The sequence below is a fragment of the Elephas maximus genome, chromosome 27 (assembly GCF_024166365.1).
Source record: "Elephas maximus indicus isolate mEleMax1 chromosome 27, mEleMax1 primary haplotype, whole genome shotgun sequence".
NCBI classification, from domain to species: Eukaryota; Metazoa; Chordata; class Mammalia; order Proboscidea; family Elephantidae; genus Elephas; species Elephas maximus.
The window spans coordinates 18,439,077-18,453,499 of NC_064845.1; the positions used below are offsets into that span (position 1 = coordinate 18,439,077).

General features: G+C 36.2%; 1 protein-coding gene across 1 annotated transcript; it reads left to right on the forward strand.

Moving 5' to 3' along the window:
* Nucleotides 1–13,119: 13,119 nt before the first annotated feature.
* Nucleotides 13,120–13,371, forward strand: LOC126068498 (non-histone chromosomal protein HMG-14-like). The gene has a single exon (XM_049871113.1). It carries the CDS (start codon nt 13,120–13,122, stop codon nt 13,369–13,371), a length of 252 nt encoding a protein of 83 aa, XP_049727070.1.
* Nucleotides 13,372–14,423: the final 1,052 nt, after the last annotated feature.

A 14,423-nucleotide genomic window follows, 5' to 3' on the forward strand; every position in this document is an offset into this window, starting at 1 on the left:
AATTCAAGCCTTGAGTTGCAATATTGAAGGATTCTATGGACAAAACATTAAATGATGCAGGAAGCATCAAAAGAATATGGGAGGAAAACACACAGTCACTGTACCAAAAAGAATTGGTCAACATTCCACCATTGCAGAAAGTAGTATATGATCCAGAACCAATGGTATTGAAGGAATAAGTCCGAGCTGCAGTGAAGGCATTGGCGAAAAACATGACTCCAGGAATTGATGGAATACCAACTGAGATATTTCAATAAATGGATGCAGTGCTGGAGGTGTTTACTCGACTATGCCAAGAAAATGAAAAAGAGCTAACTGGCCAACCAACTGGAAGAGATCCATATTTGTGTCCATTCCAAAGAAAGTGATCCAACGGAATGCAGAAATTATTGAACAGTATCATTCAATAATTTCTGCATTCTGTTTTTTTTTTTTATCATTAATACAACACAAAAGTAAAATTTTGCCAAAGGTAATCAAAAAACAGTTGCAGCAGAGCATCCACAGGAAACTGCCAGAAATTCAAGCCAGATTTAGAAGTTGACATGGAATGAGGGATATTATTGGGATGTCAGATACAGCTTGGCTAAAAGCAGAGAATATCCGAAAAAAAGTTTCTCTGTGCTTTATTGACTATGCAAAGACATTCAACTGAGTGAATCATAACAAATTGTGGACAACATTGTGAAGAGTGGGAATCCCAGGACACTTAATTTTGCTTGTGAGGAGCCTGTACAGAGATCAACAGGCAGTCATTCAAACAGAACAAGGGGAAACTGTGCTTTAAAATCAGGAAGGGTGTGCATCAGTATTGCATCCTTTCACCATATTTACTCAGTCTGTATGTTGAGTAAATAATCTGAGAAGCTGGACTATATGAAGAACACAGCATCAGGATTAGAGGGAGACTCATTAACAACCTGTGATGTGCAGGTGACACAACCTTGTTTGCCGAAAGTGAGGAGAACTTGAAGCACTTGCTGATGAAGATCAAAGATTACAACCTTCAGTATGGATTATACTTCAACATACAGAAAATAAAATCCTCACAACTGGACCAATAAGCAACATCATGATAAAAGGAGGAAAGATTGAAGTTGTCAAGAATTTCATTTTACCTGGATCCATGATCAATGCCCGTGGAAGCAGCAGTTAAGAAATCAAACAACCTATTGCATTGGGCAAATCTGCTGCAAAAGACCTCTTGAAAGTATTAAAAAGCAAAGATGTCATTTTGAGGACTAAGGTGTGCCTGACCCAAGCCATGATATTTTCAATTTCCTCATACGCATGCAAAAGCTAGACAATGAATAAGGAAGACCGAAGCAGAATTGATGCCTTTGAATTATGGTGTTAGCGAAGAATAGTGAATATACCATGAACTACCAGAAGAACTAACAAGTCTGTCTTGGAAGAAGTATAGCCAGAATGCTCCTTGGAAGTGAAGATGGTGAGACTTCATCTCGTGTACTTTAGACCATATTATCCGGAGGCACCAGTCCTTGAAGAAGGACATCATGCTTGGTAAGTTAGAGGATCATCTAAAAAGAGGAAAAGCCTTGACAAGATAGATTGACACGGTGACTGCAACAATGGGCTCAAACACAGCAATGACTGTGAGGATGGCACAGGACTGGGCAGTGTTTTGTCCTGTTGTACATTTGGCCACTATGAGTCAGAACTGACTCTACAACACCTAATATATATATGTGTGTATTTATATATATATGTATTCTTTTTTCAGAGTGAGGTTAAATATTCTTTGGGTTAGGCTATTTGCATGTTTTTAATTATCCATTTAAAAATTGCCATTATTTTTCATGTTGGTTTTCAAATACTTTTTAAATAATAAATACAGTAGCTGTTTGTCAAATTTATGGCTTTTCAAAATTTTGCATTTGTCTATAAATGACAAAGAAAAAAATTACCTTCTTAAAAAAACAACTCATTTCATAAACAACACAAACATACTGTAGGAAATTAGGACATTCAGGCAATCAAAAAAAAAATAATAGAAAAAATCGTCTCACAACTGGGATCACCACTGCTAAAGTCTAGGTTCATCTATTTCTAGATTTCTTTAATTTACATATCTACCCTTTGATCTAGTTTCATCAATTATCTCCACCCCTTTACTTCAGAAAATTTCAATCTAATCTAATAAACAGATCATATTTAAGTGTGCTCAGTTATCCTCAAAATACCCTTTACAGATTGTCAAAACCAGTAAGCAATCCAGGACCATAAATTGCATCTTGCTTTTATGTTCCTTAATTTAAAGTTATTTTTTTAAAAAAATATTAGACTGTGTTAGATTAAGACAAATCCACTTTCCCATCTGTTAAAATCTTCATTCATTTGGCCTTTATTTCAGCCTCTGATCTTCTACCATAACTAATACAATTTTGATATTTAGAAGTGCTACTGCAAGAGAACATAAAATAAATGGCTTTGTCTTATTTGGATGACAGTAAGGACTCAAAGGTTGCAAGCTGGAAAGCTACAATCTTGTTATTTCAAGGACAAACCTTTTGGTAAAACTGTCAACTACGATAACTTGGATGTCAGACAGACCTTGTAAGAACTCTAGTAAGAAGGGAGGGAAACAGAACGTTGGTATTAATTGCCTAATTCTTGTTGCTTGTTAACCAAGTGCTATGAGAGACCATAAATGCCCTTTGGTTAGCAGCCATAGTACTTAACCACTCCGCCACCAGGGCTTCCTATAAATGGGCACAGAAGTGTAAATGCTCCAGCTCCCTTGTTACTGTGTTTTGATTACTGGACAATATATCTTTAATTTCTTTTTGTATAAACACAGGAAAAAGTTCCTCTTTTTTAATTTTATAGATGATAATCCCGTTGTTTATGTAGCTAGAGCCCAAAGTGATTTTCATTTGTATTTCTCTTATTATTAATGAGTCAGAGGAATTTGAGCATCTTTTCATATGTTTAGCAGCATTTTGGGTTTCTTTTTCTATCAAATGTCTGTTCATGTCATTAGCCTATTTTATAGGTTGTTGGTCTTCCTACATTTTCGGGAATTCTTTATATATTAAGGAGATTAGCCATTTATCTATGGTATGAGTTTTTTTTTTTTATGAGTTATTCCTATTTTACCTTTTTCGTAAACACAATGCCTTCTTGGAAAAAAAAAAAATCTGTTCTATGGTGATATTTTCCTGGTGAAATGTTCTGAAAACTCCGTAGGTATAAGGGATTTTGCATTGATACTGTGGTCAGTACCCTTTTTAATACCAAACTTTGGATGAGTTGGATTTTTCCAAACTATGTTCTGTGATATTTGGTATCAATTTTAATTGATTCATGGTGATATTTTTTCTGGATAGCATTCTTCATTAATGTCAGTATGAGGGTCTTCTCTACATTTTTAAAAAGTTCTTTGTGTAGATGCTGTGTCAATTCTTTTTTTTTTTTTTTGCCAATTACCTTTTAATTGCCAATTATTGAATTAGGTTAATTTTTCTGGAGAGGAGTCCAGGTGGCTCCCACGATAATTTTCCTGACACACAAAACTGAAACTCTTTCTTCTACTTTGCCACCAAAATTTCAGACTGCTTCCTGCAAATATGGTTTTTCTGTTTGATTCTTTGCATCCATTTTCACAAATAAATAATATGGCATTTATGTTTCAAAACAAGCTTTCTCCAAAAGCAAATTTTTTTTTTTTTTCTGGTACTTTCTGAGATCTATTTGGTTGGTCCTCTTGCCATGACTGTGCTTTGTTTTTTCATTCATTTTTGTACTGTTGGCTGCTTTCTTAGTTGGGTTTTTTTTTTTTTTTTTTTTTTTTTAGCCTTCATATACATTGTATATGCTCCTAGTTTCACTGAAAATAGAGTTTTGGGGGGATTTTTCTTCATTGACCTTGTTGAATTTATCCAGAAGGAAAAGTAGGTATAATGTTTACTGTCATAAACATGTTTGCAACAGGAGTCCTGAGCAAAAATTTAGGCTTATTGGAAATTTCTTATAATATAAGCAAATAAAAACCACATTTATGCAAAATTAAGCAGGAGATATTCTGAAGAACATTGAAAGATATTCTGAAAGAACATGAAGGAGAAACTAATGGAAAGAACAAGCGTTTTGGAATTCTGTAGACTTGAGTTCATATGGACACTTATCCACTTATGAGCTGATTAATCAAGAGGGAATTATTAAAACAGTAAGCTTCAGCTTCTTTGCTTGTAAAATGACAGTAATCATGTTTTCTTCAGTAGTTTCTTATTGCGATTAAATACAACATATATTTTTTAAGACATCTGGCTATAGGTCACCCTCAATATGTGATAGTTCATTTTTCTATCACATATTCAAAAATAAATATTTGATTAAAGGCAAAATCATAAAACAAATGACTAAAATAAATACCTGAAAATTGGCCTAATATGTAGAAAACTTAATATATTATACCCAGACTCATGGCAACATCATGTGTTACAAAGTAGAACTGCACTTGATAGGGTTTTTGATGGCTGTACTCTTTATGGAAATAGATCACCAGGCCTTTCTTCTGTAGCACAACTGGGTGAATTTAAACTGTCAGCCTTTCAGTTAGAAACTGAGCACAATTTGCTTCATCCAAGAACTTTATTATAGAAGGTTATTAAATTTGGTGAACTAAAAAAGAAAAAAAATTGGTCTAAATAGTGAGATATTGTAGTTGTGTGTTATCAAGTCGATTCCGATTCATAGCAATCCTATATGACAGAGTGGAGTGCCCCATAGGGTTTCCTTGTAATCTTTACTGGAACAGATCACCAAATCTTTTCTCCCATGGAGAGGCTAGTGGGTTCGAACCACAGACCTTTTCTTTAGCAGCTGAGTGCTTAACCATTGCTCCATCAGGGCTCCTAAAATAGTGAGATGTTGTTAATGTTGTTAGGTGTCATTGAGTTAGCTGCTACTCATAGTGACCCCATGTACAATAGAATGAAACACTACCCAGTTCTGCACCATTCTCACAATGGTTGCTATGTTTGAGCCAATTGTTGCAGACACTGTATCACTCCATCTCACTGAGGGTCTTCCTCTTTTTCGTTGACTCTCCATCAAGCATGATGCCCTTCTCCAGGGACTGGTCTTTCCTGATAATATGTTCAAAGTACATGAGACAAAGTCTCACCATCCTTCCTTCTAAGGAGTATTCTGGCTGTACTTTTTCCAAGACAGATTTATTCATTCTTCTAGAAGTCCATGGTATATTCAATATTTTTTGCCAAGACCATCGTTCAAAGGCATCAATTCTTCAGTCTTCCTTGTTCATTGTCCAGCTTTTGCATGCATATGAGGTGAGTAGAAATACTATGGCTTGGATTAGGTGAACTTTAGTCCTCAAAGTGACATCTTGGCTTTTTAACACTTTCAAGAATTCTATTGCTGCAGATTTGCCCAATGCAATACATCTTTTGATTTCTTAACTGCTGCTTCCATGGTGTTGATTGTGAAGCCAAGTCAAATGAAATCCTTGACAGTTCAATATTTGGTCCAGTTTGAGAATTTCAGTTTTATGTTGAGGTATAATCCATACTGAAGGCAGTAGACTTTGATCTTCATCAGTAGATGATTCAAGCCCTCTTCACTTTCAGCAAAGGAGCTTGTGCTATTTGCATATCACAGGTTGTTAATAAGTCTTTTTCCAATCCTGATGCCTCTTTTTTCTTCTTGGATTATTTGCTCAGCATACAGATTGAATAAGTATGCACACCTTTCCTGATTTTAAACCACACTGTATCACCTTGTTCTGTTCGAACAAATGCCTCTTGATCTATGTATAGCTTCCTTATGAGCACAATGAACTGTTCTGGAATTCCCATTCTTTCCAATGTTACCCATAATTTTATAGGATTCACACAGTCGAATGCTTTTGAATGGTCAATAAAACACAGGTAAACATTTTTCTGGTATTCTCTGCTTTTAGCCAGAATTCATCAGACATCAGCAATAATATCCCTCGTTCCATGTCCTGAATCTGGCTCGAATTTCTGGCAGTTCCCTGTTGATGTACTGCTGCAGCCATTTTTAAATGATCTTCAGCAAAGTTTTGCTTGTGTGTGGTATTAATGATATTGTTCGATAATTTCTGTATTCTGTTGAATCACCTTTCTCTGGAATAGGCACAAATATGAAAAAGTGAGATAAGGTTTATTTGTTTTGAAAAATGTTGACACTTATCTCTCATTTGAAATTAAAATATATCATAGATGGAGAGTCAAACATTTAAAAACATAATTTGACAGAAGAAATCTCAGCACAGGAAAATTTAACTTTGTAGGCATGTTTATAGAGGAAAAAGGGGTGACGGTCTATTTATAGAAACTATACACAAAATAAAAGAGAAAATATAGACATACTTTAGTTCAAAGAAGTTAAAAGCTTCTGTAATTCTCTTAATCACACCCACAAAGGAAATAAAAAGGCAAAACCACATTGAAAACAATTATTTACCATAAATAGGTCAAGCAGAAGACAATATCTTTATTAAGTAAAATTTCTGTAAAACTAATAAGAAAAGCATTAAGCCCTTAATAGATGAAATACAAGGAAAAGAATTGGTAAGTATTAAAGAGTAAATACTAGTAACTATTAAAACAGTGTATGAAAAATAATAGAAAATCTATTGATAAAGAAACAGATGAAAACAATTATACATTTTTGTTAAGTAAAAATAACAATGATAATATTAATACTTCCTTCTGCGTATTAGGAATCATGGTGGCATTGGAAATTGGAATGACCTTGCTTATGATATTACAATGATCTATAGCCCTTTCTGTTAAGAATTTGACAATGTGTAGCAAGAGTCATAAAAATATGTACACCTGGACAGGTGTATAAAACAAAAAATAATACATGTGAGGAAGGTTCAATCAAATATATGAGACCAAATGGGCAGCTGCTGTCCCAGAGCAGGACGAAAAGGCAGGAATCGATAGGCACTGGATAAATGGACACAGGGAACCTGGAGTGGAAAAGGGAAGCGTGCTGTCACATTGCAGGGATTTCATCCAATGTCAGAAAACAATATGTGTATAAATTTTTGAATAAGAAATTAACTTGAGTTGTAAACTTTCACCTAAAGCACAATTAAAAAAAAAAAAAAAAGCTGTGCAATTGAGACAGGGATGAGGGAGAGCACTCCAGGAGGAAGGAACAACATAAGCCAATTCATGGAAACCTGAAATATCCTGGTGGGGGGCTTCCAGAGAGTTGATGTGACTGGTGTGTAGGGTATGACGTGGTGGACAACAATAGGTAAAGCTGGAAAGGCTGACAGTTCCCAAGTCACAGAGAGACCTCAGTAGGTGCTCAATTTCAATTTATATTTACTGAATTAATTTGAGTTTCCTTTCACAGTTTCCTTTTCTGGTGATTGGATCCCCATACTGGGCCTCCTTCCTCACTGTTTCACAATTCCACCATCCCTGTTAGTTACTTGGAACACAATGCTCCTTCCTTCTCAGAGCTACACAAAATGGCTTCCTTATTTGTTTTCCAGGGCTGCCATAACAAAGTATCACAAACTTGGAGAATTTAAACAACAGAAATTTATTGTTTCACAGTTCTGGAAATTAGAAGTTCAAAATCAAGGAGTTGGCAGGGTTGTCTTCTCTCTGGAGGCTCTAGGGGAAAAACTGTGTACATCTTCTAGATGTACTATATCTCTAGATGTACTACAGATCTTCTAGAACTGTACTAACACTTGTGAATTCTCTTCTAAGAAAATACTTCAAAATATAGAAAAAAGTCAGCACACAAAAATTTGATTTCTAAGTTTTAATAATGTCGTAATGTTTGTAATAGTGAAAAACTAAAAACAATATAAATGATCAATTGTGAGAGAGTAATTAAATTAATAACGGTACTTCATCCCTTGGGACATAATACAATTATTAAAATTATGGCTTTAAAAATACATAATCCCAAAAATATCATTGTTAGACTAGGAAGAAAAATCCAAGGTAAAATTTTGCATACAGTTTTACAGCCATTTATATAAAATACACACTTGTGACAAAACATTATGGCAATTCATTTTAAACTGATAACCTTGGTAATGGCAAGGTATTCAGTTGTGTGTAGATTTATTTTAATCACGACTTTCTAACTATTCTGTGTTGTGATTTTATTCATTTAAGTTTTTCTTTCTAAAGCCATAATTGAAACACAAAAAATAAGCAATTTTCTTTCAATACGTTTTTCTTTCACAGTTTCTATTTAGTGGCCAGCTGTTTTAATTAAGAATTCTATGTTTGTAGAAATTGTGGAAGAATAATTACCTCATTTTCAGATTAAAAAAAAAAACTTGTATAATCTATGTCTACTTTTTAATACATAAGACCATAATAAAGCAACTTAAAAACAAACATAAAAACTTGAAAATTGTAGCTGTAGATAAAATATAAACAAACAAACAAAAAACTGGTAAAGTGTTTCAAATAATCAAATTATATATTTAAAAAGTTAAAGAAAAACATACTCTGTAGATAGCAAAGGTAATTTCCTTCATACATGTAACCTTACACTTACTCCAATCTATTTGGTGGAAAGTTTGCAATGTAAGCTTATACTAATCAGCCTCACTTGGGGTGATAGTGTTCCCTACGTGGGCAACTTTTCTAGTCAATTAATGCAAAAAGAGATAAAGTCTGGACCAAGTCAGAAATACATGAATCTCCATAGAGCAACCTAGGCAGAAGCAGCTGAGGAATTAATTAGACCAGAATTTGAGAAGATGATAGGGGTCAATCACTATTTCAGTTATTTAACCTCAGAGAATTATCTTCATCTCAGATAATTCTGGAAAAAATCATTAAAAGACCTAGTGGATTAGTCTCTTCTTTGAAACTTAGGCTGAATAATGGACTAACAAGCAGAAGCAGTGACATGGCAAACCCTAATTAAAGTAATTGTTTCTAAGATGGGAACTAGAGAATTGATTTTGAAACTGCTTGGTCTTGTTACACACAACGAGGTGATGAAGTGTTTTTTTCTCTCCTAACTGGGGAGCTAGCAGAAAATATTCTGGGAGGCTTTCGATGTCTCTAACGAGAGTAGATGCCAGAATCAAAATACACCTGTTTGTTTTTTAAATCTAGGAACTTAAGAAGAAATAAAACATATAGTACTTCTTATTAATGGGACCAATATTAAACAGAAATGTCAATATTATTAATGCATATATAATTATAAATATTTATTCTATAGTAACATTGCATAATAATTATTTGTTATATAGTAAAAAAAAAAAAAAATTTTTTTTAATCATATATACCTTCATGGGTGACCCTGCTGGTATCTGAATACCTTTGGCATAGCTTCCAGCATCACAGCAACACACAAGCTCCCACAGTACAACAAACTGACAAACACAGGTTTCAGCTGAGCTTCCAGATTAAGACAGACTAGTCTACTTCTGAAAAGCATTAACCAGTGAAAACCTTATGAATAGCAGTGGAACATTGTCTGATACAGTGCTGGAAGATGAGCCCTCCAGGTTGGAAGGCACTCAAAAGATGACTGGGGAAGAGCTGCCTCCTCAAAGTAGAGTCGACCTTAATAATGTGCATGGAGGAAAGCTTTCAGGACCTTCATTTGCTGATGTGGCATGACTCAAAATGAGAAGAAACAGCTGCAAACATCCATTAATAATCAGAACCTGGAAAGTACAAAGTATGAATCTAGGAAAATTGGAAATCGTCAAAAATGAAATGGAATGCATAAACATCGATATCCTAGGCATTAGTGATCTGAAATGGACTGGTATTGGCCATTTCCAATTGGACAGTCATATAGTCTACTATGCTGGGAATGACAACTCGAAGAGGAATGGTGTTGCCTTCGTCATCCGAAAGAACATTTCAAGATCTATTCTGAAGTACAACGCTGTCAGTGATAGGAAAATATCCATACGCCTACAAGGAAGACCAGTTAATACAACTATTATTCAAATTTTGCCACCAACACTAGGGCCAAAGATGAAGAAATAGAAGATTTTTATCAGCTGCTGCAGTCTGAAATTGATCAAACATGCAATCAAGATGCATTGATAATTACTGGTGATTGGTATTGAAATGCAAAAGTTGGAAACAAAGAAGAAGGGTCAGTAGTTGGAAAATATGGCCTTGGTGATAGAAACAATGCCAGAGATCAAATGATAGAACTTTGCAAGACCAACGACTTCTTCATTGCAAATACCTTCTTTCACCAATATAAATGGTGACTATACACATGGACCTAGCCAGATGGAACACACAGAAATCAAATTGACTACATCTGTGGAAAAAGACGATGGAAAAGCTCAATATCATCAGTCAGAACAAGGCCAGGGGCCGACTGTGGAACAGACCATCAATTGCTCATATGCAAGTTCAAGCTGAAACTGAAGAAAATCAGAGCAAGTCCACAAGAGCCAAAATATGACCTTGAGTATATCCCCCCTGAATTTGGAGACCATCTCAAGAATAGATTTGACACATTGAACACTAGTGACCACAGACCAGATGAGTTGTGGAATGACATCAAGGACATCATCCATGAAGAAAGCATGAGGTCACTGAAAAGACAGGACAGAAAGAAAAGACCAAGGTGGATGTCAGAGAAGACTCTGAAACTTGCTCTTGCGTGTCCAGCAACTAAAGCAAAAGGAAGAATTGATGAAGTAAAAGAACTGAAGATTTCAAAGGGTGTCTCGAGAAGACAAAGTAAAGTATTATAATGACATGTGCAAAGAGCTGGATATGGAAAACCAAAAGGGAAGAACACGCTCGGCGTTTCTCAATCTGAAAGAACTGAAGAAAAAATTCAAGCCTCGAGTTGCAATAGTGAAGGATTCCATGGGGAAAATATTAAACAACGCAGGAAGCATCAAAAGAAGATGGAAGGAATACACAGAGTCATTATACCAAAAAGAATTAGTCGATATTCATCCATTTCAAGAGGTGGTATATGATCAGGAACCGATGGCACTGAAGGAAGAAGTTCAAGCTACTCTGAAGGCATTGGCGAAAAACAAGGCTCCAGGAACTGATGGAATATCAATTGAGATGTTTCAACAAACAGATGCAGTGCTGGAGGTGCTCACTCGTCTATGCCAAGAAATGTGGAAGACAGCTTCCTGGCCAACTGACTGGAAGAGATCCATATTTATGCCTATTCCCAAGAAAGGTGATCCAACCGAATGTGGAAATTATAGAACAATATCATTAATATCACACACAAGCAAAATTTTGCTGAAGATCATTCAAAAACGGCTGCAGCAGTATATCGACAAGAAACTGCCAGGAATTCAGGCCGGTTTCAGAAGAGGACATGGAACCAGGGATATCATTGCTGATGTCAGATGGATCCTGGCTGGAAGCAGAAAATACTAGAAGGATGTTTATCTGTGTTTTATTGACTATGTAAAGGCAATTCAACTATGTGGATCATAAACTATGGATAACACTGCGAAGAGTGGGAATTCCAGAACACTTAATTGTGCTCATAAGGAACCTTTACATGGATCAAGAGGCAGTTGTTTGGACAGAACAAGTGGATACTGATTGGTTTAAAGTCAGGAAAGATGTGCGTCAGGGTTTTATTCTTTCACCATACGTATTTAATCTGTATGCTGAACAAATAATCTGAGAAGTTGGACTATGTGAAGAAGAACAGGGCATCAGGATTGGAGGAAGACTCATTAACAACCTGCGTTATACAGATGACACAACCTTGCTTGCTGAAAGTGAAGAGGACTTGAAGCACTTACTAATGAAGGTCAAAGATCACAGCCTTCAGTATGGATTACACCTCAACATAAAGAAAACAAAAATCCTCACAACTGGACCAATGAGCAACATCATGATAAACGGAGAAAAGATTGAAGTTGTCAAGGATTTCCTTTTACTTGGATCCACAATCAACAGCCATGGAAGCAGCAGTCAAGAAATCAAAAGATGCACTGCATTGGGCAAATCTGCTGCAAAGGACCTCTTCAAAATGTTGAAGAGCAAAGGCATCAGACTAAGGTGCGCCTGACCCAAGCCATGGTATTTTCAATCACATCTTGTGCATGTGAAAGCTGGACAATGAATAAGGCAGATTGAAGAAGAGTTGATGCCTTTGAACTGTGGTGTTGGCGAAGAATATTGAATACACCATGGACTGCCAAAAGAAACAAACAATCTGTCTTGGAAGAAGTGCGGCCTGAATGCTCCTTAGAGCAAGGGTGGTGAGACTGCGTCTTACATACTTTGGACATGTTGTCAGGAGGGATGAGTCCCTGGAGAAGGACATCATGCTTGGCAGAGTGCAGGGTCAGCGGAAAAGAGGAAGACCCTCAATGAGGTGGATTGACACAGTGGCTACAACAATAAGCTCAAGCATAACAACGATTGTAAGGATGGCACAGGACCGGGCAGTGTTTCATTCTGTTGTGCACAGGGTCGCTATGAGTCGGAACCGACTCGACGGCACCTCACAACGACAACAACAATCATATATATATATATATATATATACATAGTTATATATACTATGCAAAACCTATATCGTAGAATTAGGTTAAGTCCAGGTTTCTTAATAATCCCCATTCAAGGGGTAGAACTAGTAATCCTTGAACTTCAAAAATTCAACTCCCTTCTTTATACAGAAATAAAACTGAGGAGTAGAAAATTCTCTAATTTTCCCAGACAAGACATTAAATATCTGGAAAATTAGAATCAGAACCAGTTTCAGGTGTTATTCCTGCATTTAATCTTGTACACTGATTTTTTTTTAAATGTGTATTTAACTTTATTTTTGGTGAAAATATACACAGCAAAACCTGCTCCCATTTTGTGGTTATATTTGGGTAGACATAATGATCAGTGACATTGGTTACATTCTTCACATTGTGTCAACATTCTGGATATTTCTGTTCCAGTTTTTTCACTTCCATTTACTGAAACTCCCTGTCCCCCAACCTTCTCATCTATGCTTTAAAATAGCTGTGAAGGTGGGTCCGGGCAGCTTGCGCAGAGGCAGAGTGGCAGCAGCCAGGCAGCCCAGCTTCTAGAAGGTTCTAGGTGAGCTGCACCCAACAGTCACCCGTGAAGCACCCTCCTCACCACCAAGATGCCCAAGAGGAAGGTCAGCTCAGCAGAAGCGGTGGTGAAGGAGGAGCCCAAGAGGAGGCTGGTGAGGTGGTCAGCTAAACCTGCTCCTGAAAAAGTGGACACCTACCCAAAAAGCCAGCAGCAAAAGGAAAAATCTTCAGTCAAGGATGTGCAAAGAAAAGGGAAAAGGGGAGCAAAAGGAAAACACGCTGAAGTGGCTAACCAAGGCTCTAAAGATTTACCTGCAGAAAATGGAGAAATTAAAAACTAGAAGAGTCCAGCCTCGGATGAAACAGGAGAGGAAGAAGCCAAGTTGATCAATGTTTGTCTACCCTGTCTTATCAGTGGTCCCTGTATCTCCCTTATTGTACAATCCAGAGAAATATTTTTATCACCTATTTTATAAACATAAGTTTTTTAATATCTCTAGAAACATTTTTAAGAAGGAGGAAATTCCAGTTTTTAAATGTAAATTCTTTTTTTTTAAGAGGCAATATCATTTGCTGGTTGTTCACTTTTTGGTGCAACCAGAAAATAGCAGAATGTTGAATTGTGGGATGCTTCTATGGTCTTGGGTGTCAATGGAACATTCCGCAGGTGGGGGGTGGGGAGCAGTTTTTATATCCCATAATACAAAGCATACTTAGGGCATTTTGGAGTCACAGTCATGTATTTATATGTCTTGAACATTTTTAATTCTATTTCCATGTTGTTTTTTAGTAGAATTGTTTCTTCAAGAAAATGGCTCCCTCGTCCTGGCTCTCCCTGTCAGCACTGTGCGTTCTATAACATCTTTGGTCGTGGTGGTCCAATTTTTCTAATAACTTTGTTATGTGCTAAGAAATGTTGAACATTGGAGTGTGTGGTGTGTGTGATATTAAATTGTGAATTAGTGGGCCTTTCTTAGCATGGTAGAGCTTATCAACAATGGAAGATAATTGGTACTTGATATCCTCTTATGGAAAATTTGCCTCCAAATTTAAAGCTGGAATTTAGCAAAGAACTATAATATGTATGGCTTTTTAGATTTTTGGTGTGAACATTAAGAATTGTGTATAAATTGTTCATAATGTCTCTGGTCCTCGGAACAACCAATAAAATACCAATTAGGAAAAAAAAAAAGTAGCAGTTGACACTTTGGTCTTTCATTTTTAAAAATATTTTATTGTTAATTAGGTGAAAGTTTACAGAGCAAATTAGTTTCCCTTTTGGTAGTTTGTACATAAAGCATTTCATGACATTGATTTTATTCCCCACAATGTACCAGCACTCCTTGGGTTCCTGGTTTCTTTTCATCCTGAATTGCTACCCCGTTCTGCCTTC

What these genes read in the sequence shown, in the direction of transcription:
- LOC126068498 (XM_049871113.1), top strand. Translation starts at nt 13,120, where the DNA reads ATGCCCAAGAGGAAGGTCAGCTCAGCAGAAGCGGTGGTGAAGGAGGAG.